We start from the raw sequence: 26,758 nt of genomic DNA, 5'->3' as shown, positions 1-26,758 counted from the left end.
TTTCGATGACCCGAGAAGTCATCGTCAGCGCAACGGCCGAGCGGGCGGTCATAACGAAGCCGCCTAGTCGGAAAGTTTGGCCTATAGCCAGGGCTCCCCCAGAGGTGATGTTGTCCCTGACAACAAGATGAGCCATCCTTCCCTATGATGACGACACAGTGGAACTCTCAATGAAAGCACCAATGTCGGTGTCAAAACCGGCGGATCTCGGGTAGGGGGTCCCGAACTGTGCGTCTAAGGCGGATGGTAACAGGAGGCAGGGGACACGATGTTTACCAGGTTTGGGCCCTCTTGATGGAGGTAATACCCTACGTCCTGCTTAATTGTTCTTGATGATATGAGTATTACAAGAGTTGATCTACCACGAGATCATAGAGGCTAAACCCTACAAGCTAGCGTATGGTATGATTGTATCTTGTCCTACGGACTAAACCCTCCGGTTTATATAGACACCGGAGGGGGCTAGGGTTACACAAGGTCGGTTACAAGGGAGGAGATCTACATATCCGTATTGCCTAGCTTGCCTTCCACGCTAAGGAGAGTCCCATCCGGACACGAGATGAAGTCTTCAAATATTGTATCTTCATAGTCCAACAGTCTGGCCAAAGGATATAGTCCGGCTGTCCGGAGACCCCCTAATCTAGGACTCCCTCAATAACAATATTGGCTCTATTGTGATGCTAGTAATGTACATGATATGAGAAGTCAACTGTATACACAATTGAGATTGAAATCAACAGAGCTATTGATAAGAGCAAGCCTGTTAAAGAAACATGCGTGAACATACCTGCTATGCCATTGGAGTTTCGATTGGATCCTTTAATTTAAAAATAAATTTGTATGAGTAAATACAGTGATACAAGAGCAAAGCAGTATGCACGATAGCAATCATAGTTAAAAGGTGCGCCTAAGCGAGCGCTTAAGCGCGCCTAGGCTCTAGGCATTGGCGAAACACATTGCGCACAACTATGCTTAATCTGTGCATAACTGTGCATAAGCATGCGCTTTGGTCAGTAAAGTGCAAGGCGGTGGCAAAACGCACAATTAACGCCTAGCACTTTTTTGAACTATGATAGCAATGGAATCTTAAATTAGAACAACTATTCTTCAGGTTTAGGCACTTATCCTACATGAATAGAGGACAGTAAGACGCAAGAATATAGTACTTAAAAATGGAAAATGAGCTCATAGACCTTACTGCATTCTTGGTTCGGGACAAGTACAGAACAAGGCATTCCCAGTCATCGTCCAGTAAATGTGTCTCGGGAGAACGTAAGGGAATTTGATGAGTTTCTTTGCCGGTGAAGTATGTTTTCTTCAGGTAATTCCGATACTGCCACCAAGCATTCTTGAAGATAGTAGAGGTATTAGAACAGGTTACCTCATCCTGAGTTTCCAAATCGGTCCATCTCTATAGAGAAAAATGGGAAAATTTGTTGTATTATAACCATCATGGAGGTAGGATGTATGGGACGAAGCAAAGTAATTGCCATGAATAACATTACTTACATATAACTCCTGGACAAACACCTGCAACTGGCATTTTCCTTCATCTTCAATATAATATTTCCAAGATGGGAAGATACGCACATACGATTTAACAACATCAAATGCGATAGATGCTAAACTATGACTAGCTGGTTGTGCTTCCTCCACAGGAATAGGCGTACTAACTGGTGGAGTTGGGGTTCGCCGTGGTAGTACTGGCCCTTTGGCCACTGGAGCTGCCTTACTAACTGCTCTTGTTTGGGAGCTGTGTGGTGGAGATGGTGCTGTGTCAACAGGAACTAGGTTACTATCTGCTGGGGTTGGGGTTAGATTGGGTGAAGCTGGTTCTCTTTCCATTTCAGTAGGGGTACAATCTGCGAGAGTTTGGGTTATGTGTGGTAGGGTTGGTTCTCGTGCATGTACAACCGGGGTGCTATCTCCACCAAGAGGTTGCACTGTTTTAGCTGGTTCTCTGTCCATCGCAATAGGGTTACAATCTGCGAGAGTTTGGGTTATGTGTGGTAGGGCTGGTTCTCGTGCATGTACAACTGGGGTGCTATCTCCACCAAGAGGTAGCACTGTTTTATTTGAAGACCGTATTTTTAGTCCGCTAGATGCTGGCATCACCCGCTCCAATTCAAATGGCTGATAAACAGGAAACTTAGTTGAATGTATAGACATTGTATGAGAGACAGATGCAATAGATAGTGTGGAAAAAAGAGGGCATGAAATAGTTGACATGTATATTGTTTAACTAAAACGGATAGCATGACATAATTTCACATATATGATGTCTATCTAAACTGGATAGCATAGCATAACATAATTCAAAGATATGATGAATAACTAAACAGGATCGCATGACATAATTCACCTAAATGTTATCTAAGTAATCAGGATCGCATCATTTAATTCACATATGTGATTTATATGCTAAACAGAGGGCATTAGATATGATGTCTGAACTAAGAACATGGTGTTGAATATTGTGTATATGATGTCTAAACTATGCAATGCAAGACACCATATGCATGATATGAGCAGTATAACCGTGCCAAGTTAGAGCATACACCTCGGTCGGGGGGAATAGGACTGGTCATCTGTCTCTGAATCTATCTCCGAGGAGCTATCAGGACCCAACAAGAGATCTGCTTCGACAGGTAGCACTATCTGCTCTGAAGGCCTTGTTTTCACTCCAGATTTTTCAGTCTCCCACCCGAATGGCTGATTCAAAGGAAGAGTAGTTTAATGTACAAACATTGTCGACAAATGGAAATGTAATGAAGAAAAGGATGGGCAAGATATCATTCAAATATATGATGCCTGGTTAAACAGGATGGCATTGCACATTTCACGTATATTATGGCTGGCTAAAAGACATGAGACTGCATAATTCTCATATATGATATAGAAACTAAACATGTGGCATTACAGAACATGTCTAAACTAAGAAAATGACATATATGATGTCAAAAGTAGGCACTACAAGGCAACATATGCATGATATGACTAACATCATCATGCCAAGGTAGAGCAAACACCTTGGGGGTAAATAGGAGTGGTCAGCGGCGTCTGAATCCGCCTCAGAACATATATATTCCTCTGGATTACAATCTAGAGAGGGGTGGGGAGGGTTTGCCATTGAACCCACCATGGAGCGATGTATGCATGACATTGTATTGCCGCGCAAAACTCTCCTCTTTTTCTCTACATGTTCAACATGACTGTGTACAATATCTAACATGCATACGGAAAAATATGGTGAGATTATGTAAGGAGAGCATGCAGAAATTTAGAGTGATGGTAACAACCAGTGGATGGATCCCAAAATAATGATAGCAGGCTGATGATTGCTTTAGTTTAATAAAAAGACAGATGATGATTGCTTTACTATTTGTTTCCCACCCAAGATGAACAACATAGGCATACCCTAGGTGAACCAGATATTAGACAGAGATACTATTCATTGCTTCCTCGATATGTGCCCCACAACTAATTTAGAACTCAAGTTTGAACATTAATTTGGACCTGACTTGGAGTCCAAGAGGTGAACAAGACGATAAAGTAGCAGGTAATTTTAAGCAATGCATAACATACGCAGAAACAAAAAGAGTGCGACCTCTCTTGTGGACCCGTGTACTCCTCAGGTTCATCTGCTGAGTCGATGATGGTGATGCCGTTGCGGTGGGTGCCGGCGGCAGGGAAGGAGATCTGAGGCGGCGAAAGACGGTCAGGAGTCGTGATGTTTGGTTTGGTGGATGTTTCTGTCGATGGAGCGGCTCAGTTCAGGTGGACAACGTCGCGGTAGGAGCAGGACAAACCACACAAAGTTCCCTTTGACACCTACCTGTACCTGAAGTAATTCTGTAAGGGATCATTTGGCTTGCATGATTCTAAAAACGCAGGGATAGGAAAAACACCGGAATAGGATAGAAATGCAAATGGTAAATAGAGCATTTGTAATCACAGGATTTCTGTCAACTTGAGTGTTTGGTTTACAGGAATTGGAAGAGCAAAGGAATGCAAAGAAACATGGCCAAAATAAAGTGAAACCATATGAAAGCGTGTACAGTTAGAATGTTATTCTGCCACTAATGCACCTGGTCTTGTTTAATTGCATAGGATTTTGAAAAGTAGGTCCAGGTGGATGTTTTGCTTCATTCCTTTCAACAAAATGCATGAATAATTGAATAGTAGAGTGCCATTGGAAAATTACCTATTGCTATGTTTTTCCGTCGAACCAAAATAGCCCTAATGGATCGACATGAATGTATAGTAATAAGTGATGCAACAAGTGTACAACCTCTTTGCCGTAGCCGTGTCGACCTCAACATCATTGGGTTGGTCGCTGAAGCAGTTGAGGCAGAGGTGGCTGTCAGAGGCATGGAGGAAGATCTGAGGAATCTGTAGACGGTGTCCAGGGCACTGCTCTGTTGTGATGGATCGTTCTGTTGTTGGAGCAGCCCCGGTGAGCCATAAGACGTCAAGGCTGAAGCAGCACAGGACATACATCGTCAATCTCAAGTGGGATTCTAATAGCATCTCCAATAGATGATGTAAAATAGATGCAAAATTTACATCACCAAAAACCACCTGACTACAACAGATGAGGTAAAAACTGTTGACTCTGAACTTAACTGTCGAAACTGAAATTTATTGTGGAATCTGAATGTTACTGTCGAAACTGAATGCAATGGTAGCAGCGAGGCAGTTGACATGTAGTTTAGGGAGGGCCTGCAGTTCATCTTTAATCTGCACCCCCCTGAGCCGCCAGCCACCACCGACCGAACCGTCGGCCCCAATGCCGCCTCACCGCCCTGAAACAACTCCCCACCGTCGGTCCGTCGCCGCCCCGACCATCCCTATAGGCTCCCTGATACGTCCATTTTGCATCATGCTTTTATATCGATATTTATTGCATTATGGGCTGTTATTACACATTATGTCACAATACTTATGCCTACTCTCTCTTATTTTACAAGGTTTACATAAAGAGGGAGAATGCTGGCAGTTGGGATTCTGGGCTGGAAAAGGAGCAAACATTAGAGACCTATTCTGCACAGCTCCAAAAGTCCTAAAACTTCACAGAAGTCATTTTTAGAATATAAAAAATACTGAGCACAAGAAGTTCACCAGGGGGGCCACCCCCTGCCCACGAGGGTGGGGGGCGCGCCCTACCCCCCTGGGCGCGCCCCCCTACCACATGCCCCCCCTGGTGGCCCTCCGATGTCCATCTTCTGCTATATGGAGTCTTTCGATGAGGAAAAAATCATAAGCCAGCTTTCGGGACGAGACTCCGCCGCCACGAGGCGGAACCTTAGCGGAACCAATCTAGGGCTCTGGCGGAGCTGTTCTGCCGGGGAAACTTCCCTCCGGGAGGGGGAAATCATCGCCATCGTCATCACCAATGATCCTCTCATCGGGAGGGGGTCAATCTCCATCAAAATCTTCACCAGCACCATCTCCTCTCAAACCCTAGTTCATCTCTTGTATCCAATTCTTGTCTCCATGTCTGGGATTGGTACCTGTGGGTTGCTAGTAGTGTTGAATTACTCCTTGTAGTTGATGCTAGTTGGTTTATTTGGTGGAAGATCATATGCTCAGATCCTATATGCATATTAATACCCCTCTGATTATGAACATGAATATGCTTTGTGAGTAGTTACGTTTGTTCTTGAGGACACGGGAGAAGTCTTGCTATTAGTAGTCATGTGAATTTGGTATTCGTTCGATATTTTGATGAGATGTATGTTGTCTCTCCTCTAGTGGTGTTATGTGAACGTCGACTACATGACACTTCACCATTATTTGGGCCTAGAGGAAGGCATTGGGAAGTAAAAGTAGATGATGGGTTGCTAGAGTGACAGAAGCTTAAACCCTAGTTTATGTGTTGCTTTGTAAGGGGCTGATTTGGATCCATATGTTTCGTGCTATGGTTAGTGAGGGAGTCCTGGATTAGGGGGTCTCCGGACAGCCGGACTATCTCCATTGGCCGGACTGTTAGACTATGAAGATACAAGATCGAAGACTTCGTCTCATGTCCGGATGGGACTCTACTTGGTGTGGAAGGCAAGCTAGGTAATACGTATATGGATATCTCCTCCTTTGTAACCGACCTTGTGTAACCCTAACCCTCTCCGGTGTCTATATAAACCGAAGGGTTTTAGTCCGTAGGACAACAATCACAACATACAATCATACCATAGGCTAGCTTCTAGGGTTTAGCCTCTCTGATCTCGTGGTAGATCTACTCTTGTACTACCCATATCATCAATATTAATCAAGAAGGACGTAGGGTTTTACCTCCATCAAGAGGGCCCGAACCTGGGTAGAACATCATGTCCCCTGCCTCCTGTTACCATACGACCTAGACGCACAGTTCGGGACCCCCTACCCGAGATCCGCCGGTTTTGACACCGACATTGGTGCTTTCATTGAGAGTTCCGCTGTGCCGTCGCCATCAGGAAGGATGTCTCATCCCGTCTTTAAAGACGGCACTGTTGCTGAGGGAGCTTTGGCTATCGGCCAAACTCTCCGGCTAGGTGGTTTTCTTGTGACCTCCTGTTCGGCCGCTGCGCCGACGATGACTTCTCGGGTCATCGAAAGCAATCTTTACGTCAACTCGGAACTCGCCGAGCAGTTAGATCCAATGGAGCTCTCTTCCCTGAACGAGCTCTTGGATCGCATCGCTGCCCTGGGAGTCGCTACAAACTACGATCAGATAGGGGCTAAACCCAATCTAAGAGAGATCAACTCTCCCCAGGTCACCCATCACGTTGCAGTGGTGGAGGAACAATGCGGCAACCCTTCATCTATATTAAGTACTAGCTATGTCCGGATTCCCGATCCCTCCAAGCCGGATACCCGCGAAGGGGAGGACGTCGCTCAAGGCCTGAACCTAGAATCAGGAAGCGGAATTTATCGGAAACATCCAAGAATCCAAACTTCCGAGTTTGGAAACTCCTTGGCCCCTGAGTCTCAGATTGGGTGAGGATTCGGATTCAATTCCACCCACCCACCCAAACATACGCGATCTATCCCAAATTAGGCAAGAGCCCGAAGGAACAGTACACCATTACTGGGCCAGATTCCTCCTGGTAATGAACAGGATAAAGGACTGCCGCAAGGAAGACGCAATTTCATTCTTCTGCAATAATTGCACGGACAAGGGAATCCTCAACGCCATAAGTCGCCGCGAAATTACACGCTTTGCCGACTTGGTGTCCATAGTACGAAAGTACTGTGCGATGGAAAGCGCCTGGAAAACCGAAATAAAATTTTGGGATAGTCCGGCCTTGAATACAAACCTAGTCCAAAATAAAAGGGTGCATTATCACAATACACCTGGGTTAACTACCAAAAAGCAAAAGCCCTCTACGGGGCAAGGAACCGTACTGGAGGGATGGCTCAACGAACCCTGCAAAATTCATAGTACAGCGGATGCAATACCAACGCACAGCCTTAGAGCATGTTGGATACTCCAGCAGGTGGCCAAAAGTGGTGAGGATCTACTCCTCCCAAAAACCACAGAGCACCATCCCGTGGACAACAGTACGGTGTTAACGGTCTTTGAGACCTTCGCGTCAAATAATAGACGCAAGCGAACACTCCGCAGCATGGCCGAAATCTGCCACATAGCAGAAATAAATCCTTGGAGTGACACGGCTATTACCTTCAATGCCAGTGACGAACCCAAATTCCGAATAGCCCGAGCACCAGCCGCACTGGTCCTTAGTGCAATTATGGACGGCTTTCGACTCACCAAGGTACTCATGGACGGCGGCGGCGGATTAAACCTCATCTATGAGGAAACTCTTCAAAAGATGGAAATAGACTGGAGCCACATTGAGCAAAGTAGCACAACCTTTAGAGGAATCATCCCCAGTCGGAAAGCACGCTGTGCTGGGAAAATCACACTAGATGTGGTATTCGGTACGCCGGATAATTACAGGTCCGAAGAAATTACATTCCAAGTGGCCCCATTCAGCAGCGGATACCACGCTCTACTAGGGCGGGAGGCGTTTACAATCTTCCAAGACATACCCCATTATGGGTACTTGAAGCTCAAAATGCTCGGGCCCAACGGAATCATCACTCTTGCTAGTGATCCAGACATAGCACTCCGCGCCGAAAATAAGACAGCCGCACTGGCCTTCGAGGCACTATCCGAAGCCCTAGCGGCCGAGGAACTAACTGCGCTACGCTCCACGGTGAACAGGGACGATGTGATACTCGATAAAAGATCCAAGTCCACCTCCTTTAAACTGGTGGATGAAATAGTCAAATTCCAAGTCCATCCAATGGACCCTACAAAACAGCTTCCATCGGGGCACAATTAAACCCTGATGTCGATGCCGCACTGCGAGAGTTCCTATGCGAGAACTGGGACATTTTTGCCTGGCACCCTTCAAACATGCCAGGAATCCCACGCAGGCTGGCTGAGCACAGCCTAAATATCCTAAAAGGATTCAAGCCAGTCAAGCAGGCTCTTCGACGTTTCTCCGAGCCTAAGAGACAAGCCATGGGAGAGGAACTAGCCAAGCTATTGGAGGCCGGATTCATCAGCGACATAAAACATCCGGACTGGCTAGCAAACCTGGTGATGGTAGAAAAGAAGGACAAATCCTGGCGCTTGTGCGTCGATTTTAAGGACCTTAACAAGGCCTGCCCAAAGGATCCCTTCCCCCTCCCCCGCATCGATCAAATCATCGATGCTACCGCAGGACACGATTCATTGTGTTTCCTCGACGCATACTCCGGCTACCATCAAATTAAAATGGCAGAGCCAGACCAAGCCGCAACGGCATTCATCACACCATACGACCCATTCTGCTTCAACACAATGCCCTTCGGGCTCAAAAACGCCGGCGCAACATATCAGTGCATGATTCAGACATGTCTGGCAAACCAAATCGGCAAAACAGTGGAGGCATACGTGGATGATGTGGTCGTTAAAACCAAGCATGTCGAAACTCTAGTAGACGACTTGAGGCTCACATTCGACAACCTCTGAACATATGACATCAAGCTCAATCCGGAAAAATGCGTTTTCGGCGTACCAGCCGGAAAGCTCCTGGGATTCATTGTCTCCAGTAGAGGTATTGAAGCTAATCCGGCCAAAATCCGAGCTACCCCAACAGACCTCAAACAAATACAAAAATTGACTGGATGAGTGGCGGCTCTATGCCGCTTTATCTCCCGCTTGGGAGAAAAGGCATTACCCCTTTACCGCCTCCTCCGGCGCACCGAACACTTCGAGTGGACGGATGCCGCCTCGGCCGGACTCAATGAAATAAAAGCCATATTGGCAACAAACCCAGTCCTGGCTGCGCCAAATATTGGCGAACCAATGCTATTATACATTGCGGCAACTCATCAAGTAGTAAGAGCAGTGCTCGTCGTCGAGCGAGAAGTGGACAGACACAAATTCCCCCTTCAAAAGCCAGTTTACTATGTGTCCACTGTCCTTACTCCATGCAAATCACAGTACCCACATTATCAAAAGATAGCGTACGCGGTATTTATGGCATCCCGGAAGCTGCGACACTACTTTCAAGAGTGTCCGATAACGGTAGCCTTGGAAGTACCACTTAACGATATTATAAACAACCGCGACGCGACGGGCCGGATTGCCAAATGGGCCATTGAGCTCCTCCCGTTCGACATAACTTACAATCCACGGCAAGCTATTAAGTCGCAAGTTTTGGCTGACTTCATCACTGAGTGGACGGAAGCCGAACTCCCTAAAGAGTACGGCACATATTCAAACTGGATCATGCACTTCGACGACTCCAAAATGTTGGCTAGTCTGGGGGCTGGCGTCGTTTTAACGTCCCCAACAGGAGATACTGTTCAATACGTACTACAGATAATGTATACGGACTCCAACAAAGCAGCCGAATATGAGGCCCTTCTACATGGTCTCCTGATGGCAGTATCCATGGGCATTCAATGCCTAGAGATGCGCGGGGATTCGAACCTCGTGATATCCCAGATAAATGGAGAGTTCGATACCAAGGATCTGAAAATGGCAGCTTATCGCAATGCCGTCCTAAAAATGTCAGCTCGGTTCGAGGGGCTCGAATTTCACCATGTGGCTCGGGAAAACAATAAGGCGACGGATATCCTCGCCTGCATCGGCGCAAAACGCGACGCGGTCCCTCCCAACATATTTCTGGAATGACTCTTCAAGCCATCCGTAGCATGGGAAGGGGACACCGGTAACAATAGTCCGGACCCGGCCAAAATACCCGATACCGAACTCTCTGACACAATCGGAGGCTTCGCTACCGAAATAACACATTCAGCCCAAGAAATAATGGCCATTATTGCCCCGTGGACAGAACCATTCCTGGCCTACCTAACTAGATAGGAACTTCCGGAGGACCAAAATGAGGCACGCTGCATAGTGCGGCGATCCAAGGCCGACAGGGTCCATGAGGGAGAATTGTACAAAAAAAGCGCTACCAGAGTCCTTCAAAGGTGCATCTCCGAAGAGGAAGGGCGGAACCTTTTGGCAGAAATTCACGCCGGACTCGGCGGTCATCACGCCGCAGCCCGAGCTCTTGTAAGCAAGGCCTTCCGTACAGGATTCTATTGGCCAACGGCCCAGGCAGATGCACAGGACTTGGTCCAACATTGCACCGGTTGCCAGCTCTTTGCAAATCAAATCCACATGCCACCCACCACCCTCCAAACAATCCCCATTACATGGCCCTTCGCGGTCTGGGGGCTTGACATGGTTGGACCCCTTAAAGGGGGAACCCATAAGAAAAAAATACTTATTGGTCATGCTGGATAAATTCACCAAATGGATAGAGGCTAAACCGATTAAAACAGCCGAATCCGGACCGGTGATAGATTTCATATCCGGGGTTGTACACCGTTATGACGTCGCCCACAGCATCATCACTGATAATGGCACGAACTTCACGGCCGGCGAGGTAAAACTCTGGTGCAGCAAAATGGGCATCAAGCTCGATTATGCTTCAGTCTATCACCCACAAACCAACGATCAAGTCGAACGAGCAAATGGTCTTATAATGAGCGGCATTAAACCCAGATTAGTGCGCTCCTTAAAGGAGTCTGACACGCACTGGGTAGAGGAGCTCGACTCCGTACTCTGGGGGCTGCGGACCACGCCGAATCATAGTACCGGATATACACCGTTTTTATGGTGTACGGCGCAGAGGCAGTCCTGCCCTGTGACATAATTCATGACTCACCTCGAGTGCGGATGTACAAAGAAAGAGAATCCGAGCTTGATCGGCAGGACAGTCTGGACACCTTGGAGGAAGAGCGCGACATAGCCAAAGCCCGTTCCGCATTTTACCAGCAACAGGCCCGCAGATACCAAAGCAGAGAAGTACGAGCCAAAACTTATAACGTTGGCGAACTAGTTCTAAGGCTGCCGGATAAGAAATAGAACAAGCTCGAGCCCAAATGGGAAGGTCCCTTCATTATCGACCAAGTTCTGACCGGTCGAGCGTACCTACTGCGGGATGCATCGACTAGTCGACTCGAGCCGAACCCATGGAACGCAACCAAGCTTCGAAGATTCTACGCTTAGCACTGGACTCTATGTTAGTCCCCTCCCTTTGTCCATTTTCTGCATATGCATCATCTGTCTTATTTCCCTTTCTTTCTTTTATTTCTCTAGGCCTTCAAGGGTCACCTTGTGCCTCACTCGTACATTACAGATGCGCTAGCCGCACTCTTCATACCTGGGGGCTTCTTTCACAGAAGCTTAAGTTATTTTCCTGGGCCTCACGCCCAACACAAGTGTTATACTTCCGCATGTACCTTTTTTCACCATTATATGCATCGATATGACTTAAGTTTTGGCCAAGCTGGGTTGCCTGGCTCTTGTATTTATGCCCTATGTTCCCATTAATTCGGCTAGGGCATAAGGGGAGCACCTCTGCGATTGTTACCGCCGGGTCAGCCGGATGTGTACCTCAGACTGGGTGAAGCCAAAAGCTAGCGTTCTTAAGGGAATATTCGGTCGGTGAACAAAAGATGACTTTTATTATTCATACCTGCTCCAGATGATTTTTCTGCGCTTCTTATCGCAGTACGGACATGCACTTTAGGGCATGCTTACCCAGGGAAAGGAACCCTTAACGGAACTATTCTCCCTGGAAGATGTTTCTTACTACCCATGTAATATAACATAACTAGTTGGGCACTTGTCTGATAAAGCACTAATGACACCTACGCCTGGTCTACACGCATGCCCCGGTTCTTACATAACCGAGAGGGTATTCGGATACACTCCGGACTGTCGGGTCCCAAGGTTGAAGCGAAAAGGTCCGCCACGACAAACGATCTACAATCCGGCTAGAAGGCATTATACATGTCACTTTAAAATTACATAGTTAATTTGACTGGTTGAATTCCTCTTCAATACCATCCAATAGGCTGTCTAGTCTATAGTCCTATTGGGAATACTTTGTGGCCAATTCTACTTGGTCGTACACTAAGCTCACAGGGATCTCCTTCCCATCTGGCCCCACAGGTCCGACTTCGGCCATGTGGTTCGGCTCAGCCTTCGTGTACCGTGTCTTCACCATTGCCCAGGCTTCCCTGGTGCCCTGACGGCAGGCCGATATCTTCCATAATTGGAAGCGCCGCCGTGCTCCCTTCAGCTTTTCTGCAAGCTCTCCCAGGCCTTCGGGTATAGAGACGGATGGCCACAAGGCCTGGGCGATGCCTTGCATCACCTGTCGAACTCGTTCATGCAGCTGTGAGAGCTCGGGAAGAAGGTCACCCGTTGAACCGGGCATTTCCTCGGCATGATGACCTGTTAGCATACCTACAGACATAACTCTGTCAGCTAGCTTCCTCGCCGAACTCTTTTTCAAAGTTCGTTCAAGCACTTACTAAATATGCCGCGTCGAAGCCGCCAATTTTCCTTAACAAAGTCCGACAGTTGGGCGCGAACATCTTGTAGTTCCACGCCCAGCTTGGTGTTGGCCTCTTGGAGATCATTTTTCTCCTGCCTCACCCTCGTAAGCACGTTCTCACCGGCTTCAGCTCGCGTTGAAGCTGCTGCTTATCTGGATTTACTCCAGTGTCATCTGCAATTTTATCGTCAGATCTGCATACACGCCGCATTCTATATGATACTTATCATTTGAAGGATATGTTACCAGAGGGGGTCTCTTTGGGCTCCGCTGCTACGGCCAGTGTGGCCTGAAGTTGGGCTCTGCACTCTGCCAGCTCCTGGGACAGTTGAGTATTCTTTTCTGTAAGAACCTGCATAACAAATGATCCTTAAATCACTTATCCTAACTGTTTCAAGTCTCATGGCTACTGATATATATAATCACCAAATTTTCTCACCCGTATGTCTTTTACATACAGCTCCGTGGCTCTGGCTAGACCATTTTGAGCGGCACGGAGGTGCGCGTCTCCCGAGTTGAAGGCATCCAATGCCTCTTGGGAGAAACAAGCGTCACGAAGAACAGTCCGGCGACGCCTGTGGTTCATGGCACTTTCCACCTCGGAATGGGTGGTGGACAGTTTATCCACATCCTCTGTCGGAGGAGCACCCGGCGCACGCCTTGTATTAGTTCCCGCCTCCGAATCCGGCCTTGGAGCCTGGCTTGTGGAGGCGTGATTGGTAGCATCTCCGGGTATAGTCCGGCGAGCGCTCTTTTTCCTGAAAAGAAGGCATGGGCGTTAATATGCCTCTGAGAATAATGTCTTGCAATGAAGACGGCGCGTCGTATCGCTGTGCCGGTGTCTCAATCCGGACTGCGGGTCTTTTCAGCCTGCCTGGCCTCACGGCCCCTTGTTGGCCAGTCGCCGCAGGATCGGCCTTCTGCCTTGAGGACCTCCCCTGCAAAACATGGCTGTTATACGGCGATCAAAAACACGCAAGGACGGGTCCCTTTTTGAAGTACTGGGACTTCGGTCTTAGTCACCTGTGAGACTGGAACTAGCCCAGGGTAATCGGCCGTAATGGCCACCAAAGCATTGTCATTGCTCGATTGGTAAAACACACCATCAATCAGCTCCACGGATATGTCCGGATCCTCTTGGGAGGCCGGGTCGAGGGACCGTCCAGGGTCCTCGGGTTGTTGAGGGGGGTTGTTTATCTCCCTTACAGCCTGGTGCAGTTCCTGCGTAGAAATCGCTAGACTGAATACTTAACTGCGGAAATATGAAATGGATGGGCGAGAAAAGGTCTCCGCTTACCCAGCTCGGAGGATTGTACATAGAAAATCCGCCCTGTGGGTTGACACGAAGGAATTCCTCCTCTTCTCCCTTGTACAAAGTGGATAAGATCTTTGTTAGATCAGCAACCGATCCCGGCCCTTTACGGCCGTAGCGGGCGGCGTCATCATCCCCGTTGAAATCCTACATGGGGTGGCCTCTATACTGAAGCGGCTGCACCCCCCACATGATACATATGGCCATGACCTCGATCATGGTCAATCCGGATCGAGCTAAAAAGCTTATCCGACTCATCAGGTAAAGAACGTCCCTGTCATCTTCCTCCAGGGGGCTCCGTGGACGCCAACTCTGGCGCTTCTTCAAAGGCGCGTTGTGGAACTCAGGAAGGCGGATCCGAATAGGATTCGGGAGGGGGACGTCTTCTATATAAAACCATTCTGAAGGCCAATCTTCGGACGTCTTCTTTGGGGTTCCGGACAGGTATCCGGTCCCGGCAACACGCCACACTTCGGCTCCGCCCACTTGATATATTGACCCCTTCTGAGAACGGGGCACAAGGCAGAACAGCTTCTTCCACAGAGCGAAATGAGCCTCACAGGCCAAAAACAACTCGCAAAGGGCTACGAATCCCGCGATATGCAGCATGGAGGCAGGCGTAAGATTGTGCAACTGGAGGCCGTAGAACTCCAGGAGCCCGCGGAGAAACGGATGAATTGGAAATCCGAGCCCTCTTACCAAATAAGGGACAAGGCATACCCGCTCTCCCTTGGAGGGATTGGGAAGGCTCTCCGCTTGCTCTCTGCCATTATAGGTGGCGAGCCCGGCTCGAACCGGGACCATGCACGCTGGGGGAAGAAATCCCTTGGACTGAAGCATCACTAATTTGCTATGCGGGACAGAACATCTCTCCCAATCTCCAGGCTTGGAGCTAGGGGTGCGAGGGGAGGAGCTGCGTCGACCGGCCATGATGGAATGGATCTCTGTCGGGTGCGCTCCGATGAAGGCTCGCCAAGGGATGATAGTGTGATTTGGATCTGAATCCTCATCTTTTTAAATAGGTTGCTCATTCACACAGCTAGGGGGTAAATGTGAAAACACCCTGGCTCTTCACATTCGCTCGACACGTGGAAAGTGGCCATTATTGGGCGTAGAAGCCAATGAGTACAAACATTCACAAGAAACCGGACATTATTTCGACAGGTACACGGAATTTGGAGAGGAACCCGCCTTGCAATACCGAAGACAATACTGTGTGCCGGACTCATCGTCATTGAAGCCTGGTTTGGGGGCTACTGAAGGAGTCCTGGATTGGGGGGTCTCCGGACAGCCGGACTATCTCCATTGGCCGGACTGTTAGACTATGAAGATACAAGATTGAAGACTTTGTCTCGTGTCCGGATGGGACTCTACTTGGCGTGGAAGGCAAGCTAGGCAATACGTATATGGATATCTCCTCCTTTGTAACCGACCTTGTGTAACCTTAACCCTCTCCGGTGTCTATATAAACCGAAGGGTTTTAGTCCGTAGGACAACAATCACAACATACAATCATACCATAGGCTAGCTTCTAGGGTTTAGCCTCTCTGATCTCGTGGTAGATCTACTCTTGTACTACCCATATCATCAATATTAATCAAGCAAGACGTAGGGTTTTACCTCCATCAAGAGGGCCCGAACCTGGGTAAAACATCATGTCCCCTGCCTCCTGTTACCATCCGGCCTAGACGCACAGTTCGGGACCCCCTACCCGAGATCCACCGGTTTTGACACCGACAGTTAGGTTTACCATAATACTTTTGTTGTAGTTGCGGATGCTTGCAATAGAGGTTAATCATAAGTGGTATGCTTGTCCATGTAAGGACAATACCCAAGCACCGGTCCACCCACATACCAAATTATCAAAGTACCGAACGTGAATCATATGATCGTGATGAAACCTAGCTTGACGATATTCCCATGTGTCCTCGAGAGCGCTTTTCTCTATATAAGAATTTGTCGAGGCTTGTCCTTTGCTAAAAAAGGATTGGGCCACCTTGCTACACTTTATTTACTTTTGTTACTTGTTGCTCGTTACCAATTATCTTATCACAAAACTATGTGTTACCTATAATTTCAGTGCTTGCAGAGAATACCTTGCTGAAAACCGCTTATCATTTCCTTCTGCTCCTCGTTGGGTTCGAAACTCTTACTTATCGAAAGGACTACGATAGATCCCCTATACTTGTGGGTCATCACCCCCTGCCCCCACCCTGAACCCTAAGATAGATAGTGGGGTACCTCTCTGGCGAGCTCCCATCCCCGTTGCGGGTGGTTCTTCCTTAACTCCGGCGAGCCCCCCACCCCCTGAAAATCGACTGACCCAAAAGTCAATTCAGTCGACTGAAGTGTAGCTAAATCAGAGCAGAGTAGCATCACAAGTGAGGGGGAGAGTAGCAGCAGCAACGTGAGCGAGCGAGAGCCGGAGCAGCAGCAGCAGATCCGGCTGGTATGGCCGCCGCTGCCGAAGGGGCCTCGCACTGGGGGAGAGCCGCCGTGGAGATGTCGCCCGCGGCGCCGGCTTCAAGGTAGCCGCTCCATGGGGGTGCGGGATGGAGCACCATTGGCGCTGGGAGGTCGAGCTAAGGAGAAGGTGTGATGTGATGAGTGTACAACCTCTTCGGTGGCGCTGAGTAGGCCTCGGCTTCGTCCGAGGAGTCGGTGAGGATGTTGCAGTTCCGGTGGAGCAGGTTAAGGCGGCACAGTGGGGATGGAGCAGCCGCGATAGACGAGGCGATCGTCGGAGCATCTCTTTGGAGGTGGAGGACGGGGCGGCTGAACCAGCGGGATGACGAGATGGACGACGGATCCTCATCCAGGGAGGTGGACGAGGGACGTCGAGCTGTTGCGGTGGACGACGTCGTCGGGGAAGAGGCTCCGGCCGGGCAGCGGTGAGGTGGGGGAAGGAGGAGGGTGCGGTTTCACGGCTGGAGCGGAGAGGTTATGGCGGCCTTGGATTTCAAATGGCAAAAAGGAGGCGATGGGAGGGGGTGAACCATGACTTAGGGACGCGCTTGTCCAAAATGTAGGGTGTGTTACAAAAGTACCCCCACCGATTTGAACTAGCGGCCCTTTCGTCTCAGGGTTAGAAGGGGGATTTCACGTGTCTGGATTTGGCAGCTGGAGGGAGTTGTGAAGGCGCCAGTTTTGGGAGCACGATATCTGAATTTTCGGGATATAACAAGGCGCGGGTTGAATTTTAGGGACAAGCCTAACGTGTAATATTGTACTTGTACATACCAAATCAATTCGCACTTCCCTCAACCAAAAAGAAAACAAAAAAATAAAAATATTCACACCACACAAAAGAGAGTCTTGCCCCGTTTTACTATAAAAATGCTATTCAAAGCTACTCCCTCATTCCATCTATATAGGGCCTAATGCGTTTTTCGATGCTAACTTTGACAAAATATTAGAGTAATAATATATGACATGCAACTTACACAAAGCACAACGTTAAATTCGTCTGTGAAAGGTTCTTTCAATGATATAATTTTCACATTGTGCTTCTCATGTACTATTAATCTTGTCAATAGTCAAAGGGGGTCTTAAAAAACACATTGAGCCCTATATAGATGGAAGGAGGGAGTATGAATCCATGTTATGTCCAATTAATTTTTTTTGCTTGCTGTATAATGCATGTAACCTACTCATACCAACGTTTTAGTGCATTCGAAATATACTACCGCTGCAATTTGAACTGAATTTGAATTCGTTTCTCTATTTCAATAAGAATCTACAATCATGATTGTTGCCAACTTCAACCATCATTTGTGTATTACCTTAATAACATACCACATGATTACTATAGAGATAGATATGAACTATGTGTACTACATGAACTCGAATTCTATTTTTTGAATACACTTGATGTTGATTCCAAAGAATAGTACATTTGATGTACTAACTATATATTCATAATCTAAACCATGTTCCATACGTGTACACCGTGTTTATACACATAGTATAGTGCCCCTCCCCCTACATTATGACAAGTATTTAGACCTGAGCCACAAAAGCCACACATTAGCCCAAATTATGATCAATGTTCTATATATTATACGTAGTACTAGCAAGATGCCCATGCGTTCCATAGAACATCAACATGATCAAGGGGAGGCCTAATTTGCAAATATGGAGAGGGGTGTGGGTATCTTTTTTCAAAATTGCCATAGTTTCCTTCCTATCCGTCGGATATAAATCGGACGGCCTATATTGCAGGATGGCAGGCACACCATCATCAACAACCCCGTTTTTTATAAGAGTAGAGATAAAATATATTATATGTAGTATATAACATGTTCATAACCACACCATGTGTATCACCGTTATATATATTCACACATGTGTCGGTTTAAAACACTATGATAAATTCTTCAAATATCTGAATTCGCTTTTTATAATGAAGTATGATCTATATTTGTCTTTTACACCCACACAATCCTCTTATCTTTGTAGCTAGCCAGCGCTAACTTTCTCTCGGGCATGCACACGCCCGCACCCCTCTCACCCTCCCTCAGCATTCTCTAGCTCCATCGTGCAAATTCATCTTTTCACTTCAGGTCGTTCACCCACGGTGTGTGTAGGCCCCCCAGCTCCTTATTTATGGCACACATCATAGATATGCTTCTCTAGCCAGGTGTGCCTAGCACAAACACAAGCTTCCCCTCTTCTCTTATCACCGTCCATGCCTCACTCCCACTGCTCTTTTCATCGATCTCGTACTCGCGCACTCCTTCCCCCTCGATATAGTATGACTCTCGCACCACCTCCTAGATGCATCCCTCTCTCTCTATCCTTCTCCCTGTGCCTCATTTGCTTCTAACACACACATGCATGTATACTGATCGATCTCCCAACATATACCTAGGTCGACTTTAACTATTCTCCCCCATCGATCGACATACCTCACAAGTTATGTCTCTCCTTTCTCTGACAAAGGACGATTGATCTTCCTATGTAGTTATGTCTGCTTACCACAGCCATATTGTCCCCCCCCCTCATCATTCGTGCATGCCTCCTGACCCTTCTCTCACACGCACGTGCACAGACAGGAAGCCATCCCCTCTCTTATTGATATTGCAGGCGTGCCCTCCGGTTGTCTAGCAAGCCTATCCCACCATTTGTTAGAAGCAACTCCACTACCACCCCCCAACACTCTAGCTCTGTCTCTCTCCCAACCTTATTCCTCTCCTACACATACGCATGGATGCCGATCGATCTCCCTTAATACATGAGGCAGATCGATCTCCCTTAATACATGAGGTAGGCCTCTCTCCTCCTCCACACATATACTAGCCATTGTACCTCTATAGTTAATTAGGCCTCCCTCCCTCCCCCCACCACACACCGATTGTCGAGCGCTGTAGGTAGGTACCCATGCCACAGAGACAAACTGCACCTGTCCCCTCTCTCGTTCTTGTAGGCCAGCCACTCTATATCTTTGACGTGGGCACACACAAATTCGATGGCACTCTTTATCGACTGCGCACGCACACACACACACATCATCCCTCTCTTCGATTCTATGGACACCTCAAGTCGATGATACCTCCACTCTCTTCTCGTGGATCGCCCTCTCTATATATATGATATATCCCGGACTCTATTTCACACACATTGCATATGTTACATTTTTTGATTGACCCCCCCCCCCCAAAAAAAAACTCTCACGAACCCACACACTATATCTCTCTACGTTTGTATCTCTCTCACACAACCCCACGTAGGTGGTGTACGTATACAAGAAGAGAATAGGTGACCGTGCACGTAGTCACACTTCGTGCCCAGCCACACCCGCGTGGGTACACGGTGGAGCTCATTTCTGTACGAAATGGCAGCCCATGTGCTAATTTGAACGCGTGTAGCAGTTGTTTACCTACGGAGGTCGTGTACCACGCGTGCACGAAACAAAGTTCGACTTGATGCGTTGGCACATTATTTTTAAATAAAGTTATATCGCTCAATGGCATGTACCCAGAATATAAAACGATTTTTATGGAGAAAAAGGTAGTCCGCTCCACTATATACAATGGAGCCTCCCTGTCTGGTTTGTCTCTCTTCATAGTATCTCACGCAAGGCTGCGGTGGCCTCTCTCTCTCTCACCATTGGTCACTGATCCGGCCGCATCCCGTCCACCGACGGAAAGGGAGGACGTCCATCATTTCTCCGTTCGACAGCGCCGAGGCAGCACGTCCCGATCTGCGGTACACGCCATTCTCTCTGACCAAGCTCCGGTGCGGTAGGGCCTACTCCACCTGCTCGCTGCCGCAGTATGGGCAGATTCCTCCCGCCGCAGCTCACCTAGTTACATCCCGACGACCTCCAGGTATCCCCTCCGGCCTTGCTCCGCTGCCCGTCTTCCCACGTCGCTGCATATGGATCTTCCATAGTTCTTTGCACAAAACATAGCTCGTCCACGTACTTTCCATATTGCAATCTCGTCCTCACACCGCTTTAGACAAACACAACCGTATTGTTATCTTCCCTTAGAATAAGGAATATGCTTCTTTTTTGTCGTCGTAACTGTCATCAACAATATTTATCTTTTTACAAATTTCAAATGGGCATATTTTAGAGTGTAGATTCACTCATTTTGCTTCGTATGTGTACTCCCTCCGTTCCTAAATATTTGTCTTTCTAGAGATTTCAACAAGTGACTACATATGGAGCAAAATGAGTGAATCTACACTCTAAAATATGTCTATATACATCTGTATGTCGTAGTCCATTTGAATATCTAAAAAGACAAATATTTGAGTAGTCACTCGTTGAAATCTCTAGAAAGACAAATACTCCGAAGTATATTTAAGAACCGAGGGGGTAGTGCACAGCCGCATGGGAGACTCAAACCGGTCGTTGCACCGCATTAATAGTGAGTAATGAGTAGTTAAATCATATGCCCCACCTTTCCAACTGTAAGTTGCTTGGAACAAGCAACCATCAATACACTCTTCTTTGAATCCGCTCATACTACTCCATCCGTCACTGTTTATAGAGCGCGCTTCAGAAAAAGAGAAAATCTCTGGGACCAAGGCGACTAGCGATCGGCCTGAAAAATAGCATTGGTAGTTATAGCACGATGTCTATTACTAGAGGAAATAATGCGTACACCCATGCATGCAGTGCTTCCACCCCGGGTACACACATGCATGCACTTACTCCACTCCGTAGTACTACATCAAGAGAAAATTGCGGTTACCACGCCCTAATTAATTGAGCATTAAACCAAACGCGTCTAAAGTATCTCTGGTGGTGGAAATGCATTGAGAGAGATGCATCATAATGAAGCGCCCCCTGTAAACTGTGACAGAGTGAGGAGTAGTATAAAGGTGCAAAACCAAGTACGTGTATGGCCAGTCGGTCAACGCACCTTCTCTTGGCATATCACTGACATGTGGGACCGGACTGTGAGCAAACCGATCTCAATTGATGGCAAAATGGCCAACTCGCCGTTCCTTGAGAGAGATGAGGAGCGAGAACACACAGACTGGCTCGCATGGAGGCCAAGATATATTCGAGCATGGTTGATCGATATCATCATTACATGTTGGGCCGCCGTTTTCCGCCCTTCTCCGGAATAAATGTGTACTTTATCAGAGATTAAAACAATAAGAGTACAGAGGCTCCACCATGCGGTTCTAGTAGTAGTACTGCGTTGGTTTTAGCACTGCGTTGGTTTTCCTCGAAGAGGAAGGGATGATGCAGCAAAGTAGCGTAAGTATTTCCCTCGGTTTTTGAGAAGCAAGGTATCAATCTAGCAGGAGGCTATGCGCAAGTCCCTCGTACCCGCACAAAGAAATAAATCCTCGCAACCAACGCAAATAGGGGTTGCCAATCCCTATAGGGCCACTTACGAGAGTGAGAACTGATAGATATGATAAAGATAATATTTTTGGTATTTTTATGCTAAAGATGCAAAGTAAAATAAAGGCAAAGTAAATAGCAGAGTAAATAACTAAGTAGTAGGAGATTAATATGATAAAGATAGACCCGGGGGCCATATGTTTCACTAGTGGCTTCTCTCGAGAACATAAGTATTCTATGGTGGGTGAACAAATTACTGTTGAGCAATTGACAGAATTGAGCATAGTTATGAGAATATCTAGGTATGATCATGTATATAGGCATCACGTCCGAGATAAGTAGACCAACTCCTGCCTGCATCTTCTACTATTACTCCACTCATCGACCGCTATCCAACATGCATCTAGAGTATTAAGTTAAAAACAGAGTAACGCCTTAAGCAAGATGACATGATGTAGAGGGATAGACTCATGCAATATGAAGAAAATCCCATCTTGTTATCCTCGATGGCAACAATACAATACGTGCCTTGCTGCCCTTACTCTCACCCGGAAAGGACACCGCAAGATTGAACCCAGAGCTAAGCACTTCTCCCGTTGCAAGAAAGATCAATCTAGTAGGCCAAACCAAACTGATAATTCGAAGAGACTTGCAAAGATAACCAATCATACATAAAAGAATTCAGAGAATATTCAAATATTATTCATAGATAGACTTGATCATAAACCCACAATTCATCGGTATCAACAAACACACCGCAAAAAGAAGATTACATCGAATAGATCTCCACAAAAGAATGGGAGAACATTGTATTGAGATCCAAAAAGAGAGAAGAATCCATCTAGCTACTAACTATGGACCCGTAGGTCTGAAGTAACCGACTCACACTTCATCGGAGAGGCTATGGTGTTGATGTGGAAGCCCGCCGTGATCGATGCCCCCTCCGGCGGAGCTCCGGAACAGGCCCCAAGATGGGATCTCATGGATACAGAAAGTTACGGCGGTGGAATTTGGGTTTTGGCACCGTATCTGATCGTTTGGGAGTACGTGGATATATATAGGAGGAAGAAGTACGTCGGTGGAGCAACAGGGGGCCCACGAGGGTGGAGGGCGCGCCCCCTACCTCGTGGCCTCCTGTTGATTGTCTTGACGTAGGGTCCAAGTCTCCTGAGTTGTATTCGGTGAGAAAATCATGTTCCCGAAGGTTTCATTCTGTTTGGACTCCGTTTGATATTCCTTTTCTTCGAAACCCTAAAACAGGCAAAAAAACAATTCTGGGTTGGGCCTCCGGTTAATAGGTTAGTCCCAAAAATAATATAAAAGTGGATAATAAAGCCCAATAATGTCCAAAACAGTAGATAATATAGCATGGAGCAATCAAAAATTATCGATACGTTGGAGACGTATCAGGGCCGTTCGCCCAGAGCTTGGCCACGTAGTGCGGCAGTGGGGACGCCCCCGCTCTGATCCAGATGACCGACACGGCGATAGGCGCGCCGATGTCGAGCACGCCGCCAACCAAGAAAAACGTGCGGTCGTCCTCCTCCGCGATCAGCAAGAGCTGTGGCTCTGATAGTGGCACTTGCAGCTGGAGCGCCTTGCCGTACTGGATCATGTGCATGGGCATGGGATGCACGGTGCTGATGTGGTGGGAAAGCACCGGCGGCGGGCCTTCGTAGCCGCAGACGGGCATGCTCCATTTGCAGGGCGCGAGTGGACACACGCTCTGGTGATCAGCGAGCTTGTGGTAAGTGACGTAGAGCCCACAACCTTCGTGCGGGCACACCACCCTCATCGAGGAGAGGACGTCGTCCACTGCCGTGTTCCGCACGTCAAAGCCACCGCCGCGTTCACACTCCCGCTGGTTCTCGGGGCGCTCGACGCGGCAGTCCGCGTAGGCCAGGTGCCCTCCCTTGCACTGCACAAATCAATCGAACAACACATCAATCAAGAAACCTGCACCTTGCTTGATCAGCCGAATGGACGAGGTGTATTCGAACCTCATACACTAGAGGCTTCAAGGGGCGGAGGCACAAGGGGCAGTGGAGCAAGGTGAGGTCCATCGAGACCATAGAGAGCTCCATTGTCGGGTCCTGTTCCGTCTGCATGATCTCGCCCTCCTCGTGCACAACCATCTATCGCTTTATTAGGGCCGGGGCATTACAAAGCTTTACCGTTACATATTCATACTACTTCAAGGTGCATTAAATCAACACATGCAAGTATCAAAAGGAGAGTCATGGCATGCATGCATGCGTTGTAGTTAATGCATCGATAAACGCAAATTATTGAAATATATCGAGTGCAGTGCTTTGATGTGTTGCGCCAACTTGTACAAGACCGAGAAGTTTGATTACTACAACGCCCTCTCGCCTTAACCACACCTGCCTTTGGTTGCATGACTGGTGGGCCACCGACCTATTGGGCCCACCTATCATGGACACAAAGGCAGGAGCAGTAAGTCAATGAAGCTGCGTCCCTCCCTCACCCATGAGCGTGGTGGCTGGCAGGACTAGGAGAAGCTTTCGTTCGCTACATGCTCTCCCTCCCGTACACGGTGGACATGCAGCAGTTCAATCGGTGTCAGATGGCCACTGTAGTAGTACTCCCGAAGAGGCGAAGAGCCAAGCGCAGCCCGGACGCTCGTGTGGCAGTTTCATGTATAGAGTAGTCTAAGATAGCGTGTACCGTGCCTGTAAGCTTAAAATCGTTGGGGTCGGCTCCATGCTATATTTTTTGATTAAAATAATCTTCTGGCCCTACCTGTCATCCTGGTGATTCTAGTTTGCACGCTCATCTGCTCAAGACAGGAATATATATTTTAATTTGTGGTGGGGTAAATGTTAGAGGTTGCAGCAAATGTAGTATTGTACACTGCGGGTCTTTCAGCCAAGTTTAGAGACAACCATGTGGGGCCAGTGCTATGATGTGTCGCGTCAACTCGTACAATGAGGAGAAGCTTGATTTTAATACTACACGCCTTCTCCCTCGCCCATGCGCGCGGTGGCTCGCAGACGAGAACATGCTTTTGCTTATAGTACTACAACAAGCTATCCCTCCCACTCGTGGTGGATGGACATGCAGCAGTGGATTCGATACTGTAGAAGCAGTAGTAGTAACATCATTATTCGTCTTCTTAAAGAGGCGAAGAGCCAAGTGCAACCTGAACATGGTAGTTGCGAACCTTGGAGCACGCATATAGCCAGGCTCTTTGCATGAGACAAAATTGCTATGTGAGCGCACTATTATAGTACTCCCTCCGTCCGGAAATACTTGTCATCAAAATGAATAAAAAAGGATGTATCTAAATGTATATAAGTTCTAGATACCTATTTTTTATCCATTTTGATGACAATTATTTTCGGGTGGAGGGAGTACTTGCTAGTATAGCCCTCTAAGCCAGAAAGGAGAATTTGCCTTTCTAGAGATTTCAACAAGTGACTAGACTACACCGAGATGGAGTACATATGGAGCAAAATGAGTGAATCTACACCGTAAATAAATACGTAGTTCTCTCGTTTTCCTCTCGGCCTTGGTCGCGGTGCACAATATTGAGTATACTAGTACTATCATCTAGAAATTTACGAAGTCACCATAGGCACCTCGTCATCGACGGGAGCGTCTCCTGACACGCGATAGACGCGAGCGGCAGTCGCCTCCATAGGTGCTTGAATGCCAAGGAGGGAGAGGGTAGTGGTTCCCGAGACGTTGAACAGTCAATGATGCATCCTCAAATTACTCTACATGTAGAGGGAATTAATTGGAGAAGCAGAATAGAGCCAGCACGATGTGAATGAAGCAGAGTTTGGATTCTCATATAAAGGCACCCCACCACTCCAATCCATCTACTCATTAGTCTCTGTGCAACACTGCTCACTCCAATACAAGACCAAGTGACCAAAAGCCAGAAGCACCTATGGAGGCGATGGTCGCGAGTGGCAGTCGGCTGTGCCAAATCATCCAAGGCGCCGGCCTGCGGCCCCGCACCGCACAGCTTTTCCAGACGGTGCTGGCGACCGCCGGCGTCATAGCCCTCGCCGATGCCGGCTTCGCCTCTCGCAGGACAACATGATGGTCAACTCCATCCGTAAGTTCGTCACCGTTAACAAGCGTGTAGAGAAAGCTCCTACTAGTCCTGCGAGCCACCACACTCATGCACGAGGGAGGGACGCAGCTTCATTGACTTACTGCTCCTGTCTTTGCGTCTATGATAGGTGGGCCCAACAGGTGGTTGGCCCACGTGTCATGCAGCCAAAGACAGGTGCAGTTAAGGCACTAGAGCTCAGCCCGCGAGGGAGAGGGCGTTGTACTCCCTCCGTCCCAAAATTCTTGTCTTAGATTCGTCTAGATACGGATGTATCTAATACTAAAACGTGACTTGATGCATCCGTATTTAGACAAATCTAAGACAAGAACTTTGGGACGGAGGGAGTAGTAATCAAACTTCTCGGTCTTGTACGAGTTGACGTGACACATCAAAGCACTACACTCAATATAAGTCTTTTTACATATTTCAAATGGACTACTACATACGGATGTATGTAGACATATTTTGCTTCGTATGTAGTCACTTGTTGCAATCTCCAAAAAGACTTATATTTGGAAACGGAGGGAGTACAACGCATGCATGCATGCCGTGACTTCCCTTTTGATACTTGCATGTGTTGATTTGATGCACCTTGCCAAATTTTGAATATAAATTTAACTAACCAAATTTTATGCATGTCACAAAAAATTATGGGGTTG

At 47.6% G+C, this 26,758-nt stretch overlaps 1 protein-coding gene across 1 annotated transcript; it reads right to left on the bottom strand.

Annotated features, from left to right (window-relative positions):
• Window positions 1–14,095: 14,095 nt before the first annotated feature.
• On the bottom strand, window positions 14,096–24,147 carry LOC147971758 (E3 ubiquitin-protein ligase SINA-like 10). Its single transcript, XM_087524105.1, has 3 exons — window positions 24,013–24,147; window positions 23,407–23,930; window positions 14,096–14,114 (listed from the first exon to the last, which is right to left on the bottom strand). Exons 1-3 carry the CDS (start codon window positions 24,145–24,147, stop codon window positions 14,096–14,098), a joined length of 678 nt encoding a protein of 225 aa, XP_087380231.1.
• Window positions 24,148–26,758: the final 2,611 nt, after the last annotated feature.

Source organism: Triticum urartu, chromosome 5A (genome assembly GCF_056163025.1).
Source record: "Triticum urartu cultivar PI428250 chromosome 5A, HENAU_Tu73, whole genome shotgun sequence".
Lineage (NCBI taxonomy): Eukaryota > Viridiplantae > Streptophyta > Magnoliopsida > Poales > Poaceae > Triticum > Triticum urartu.
Note: the sequence above shows the minus strand (reverse complement) of the source record. Positions and strands in the feature narration are given on the sequence as shown.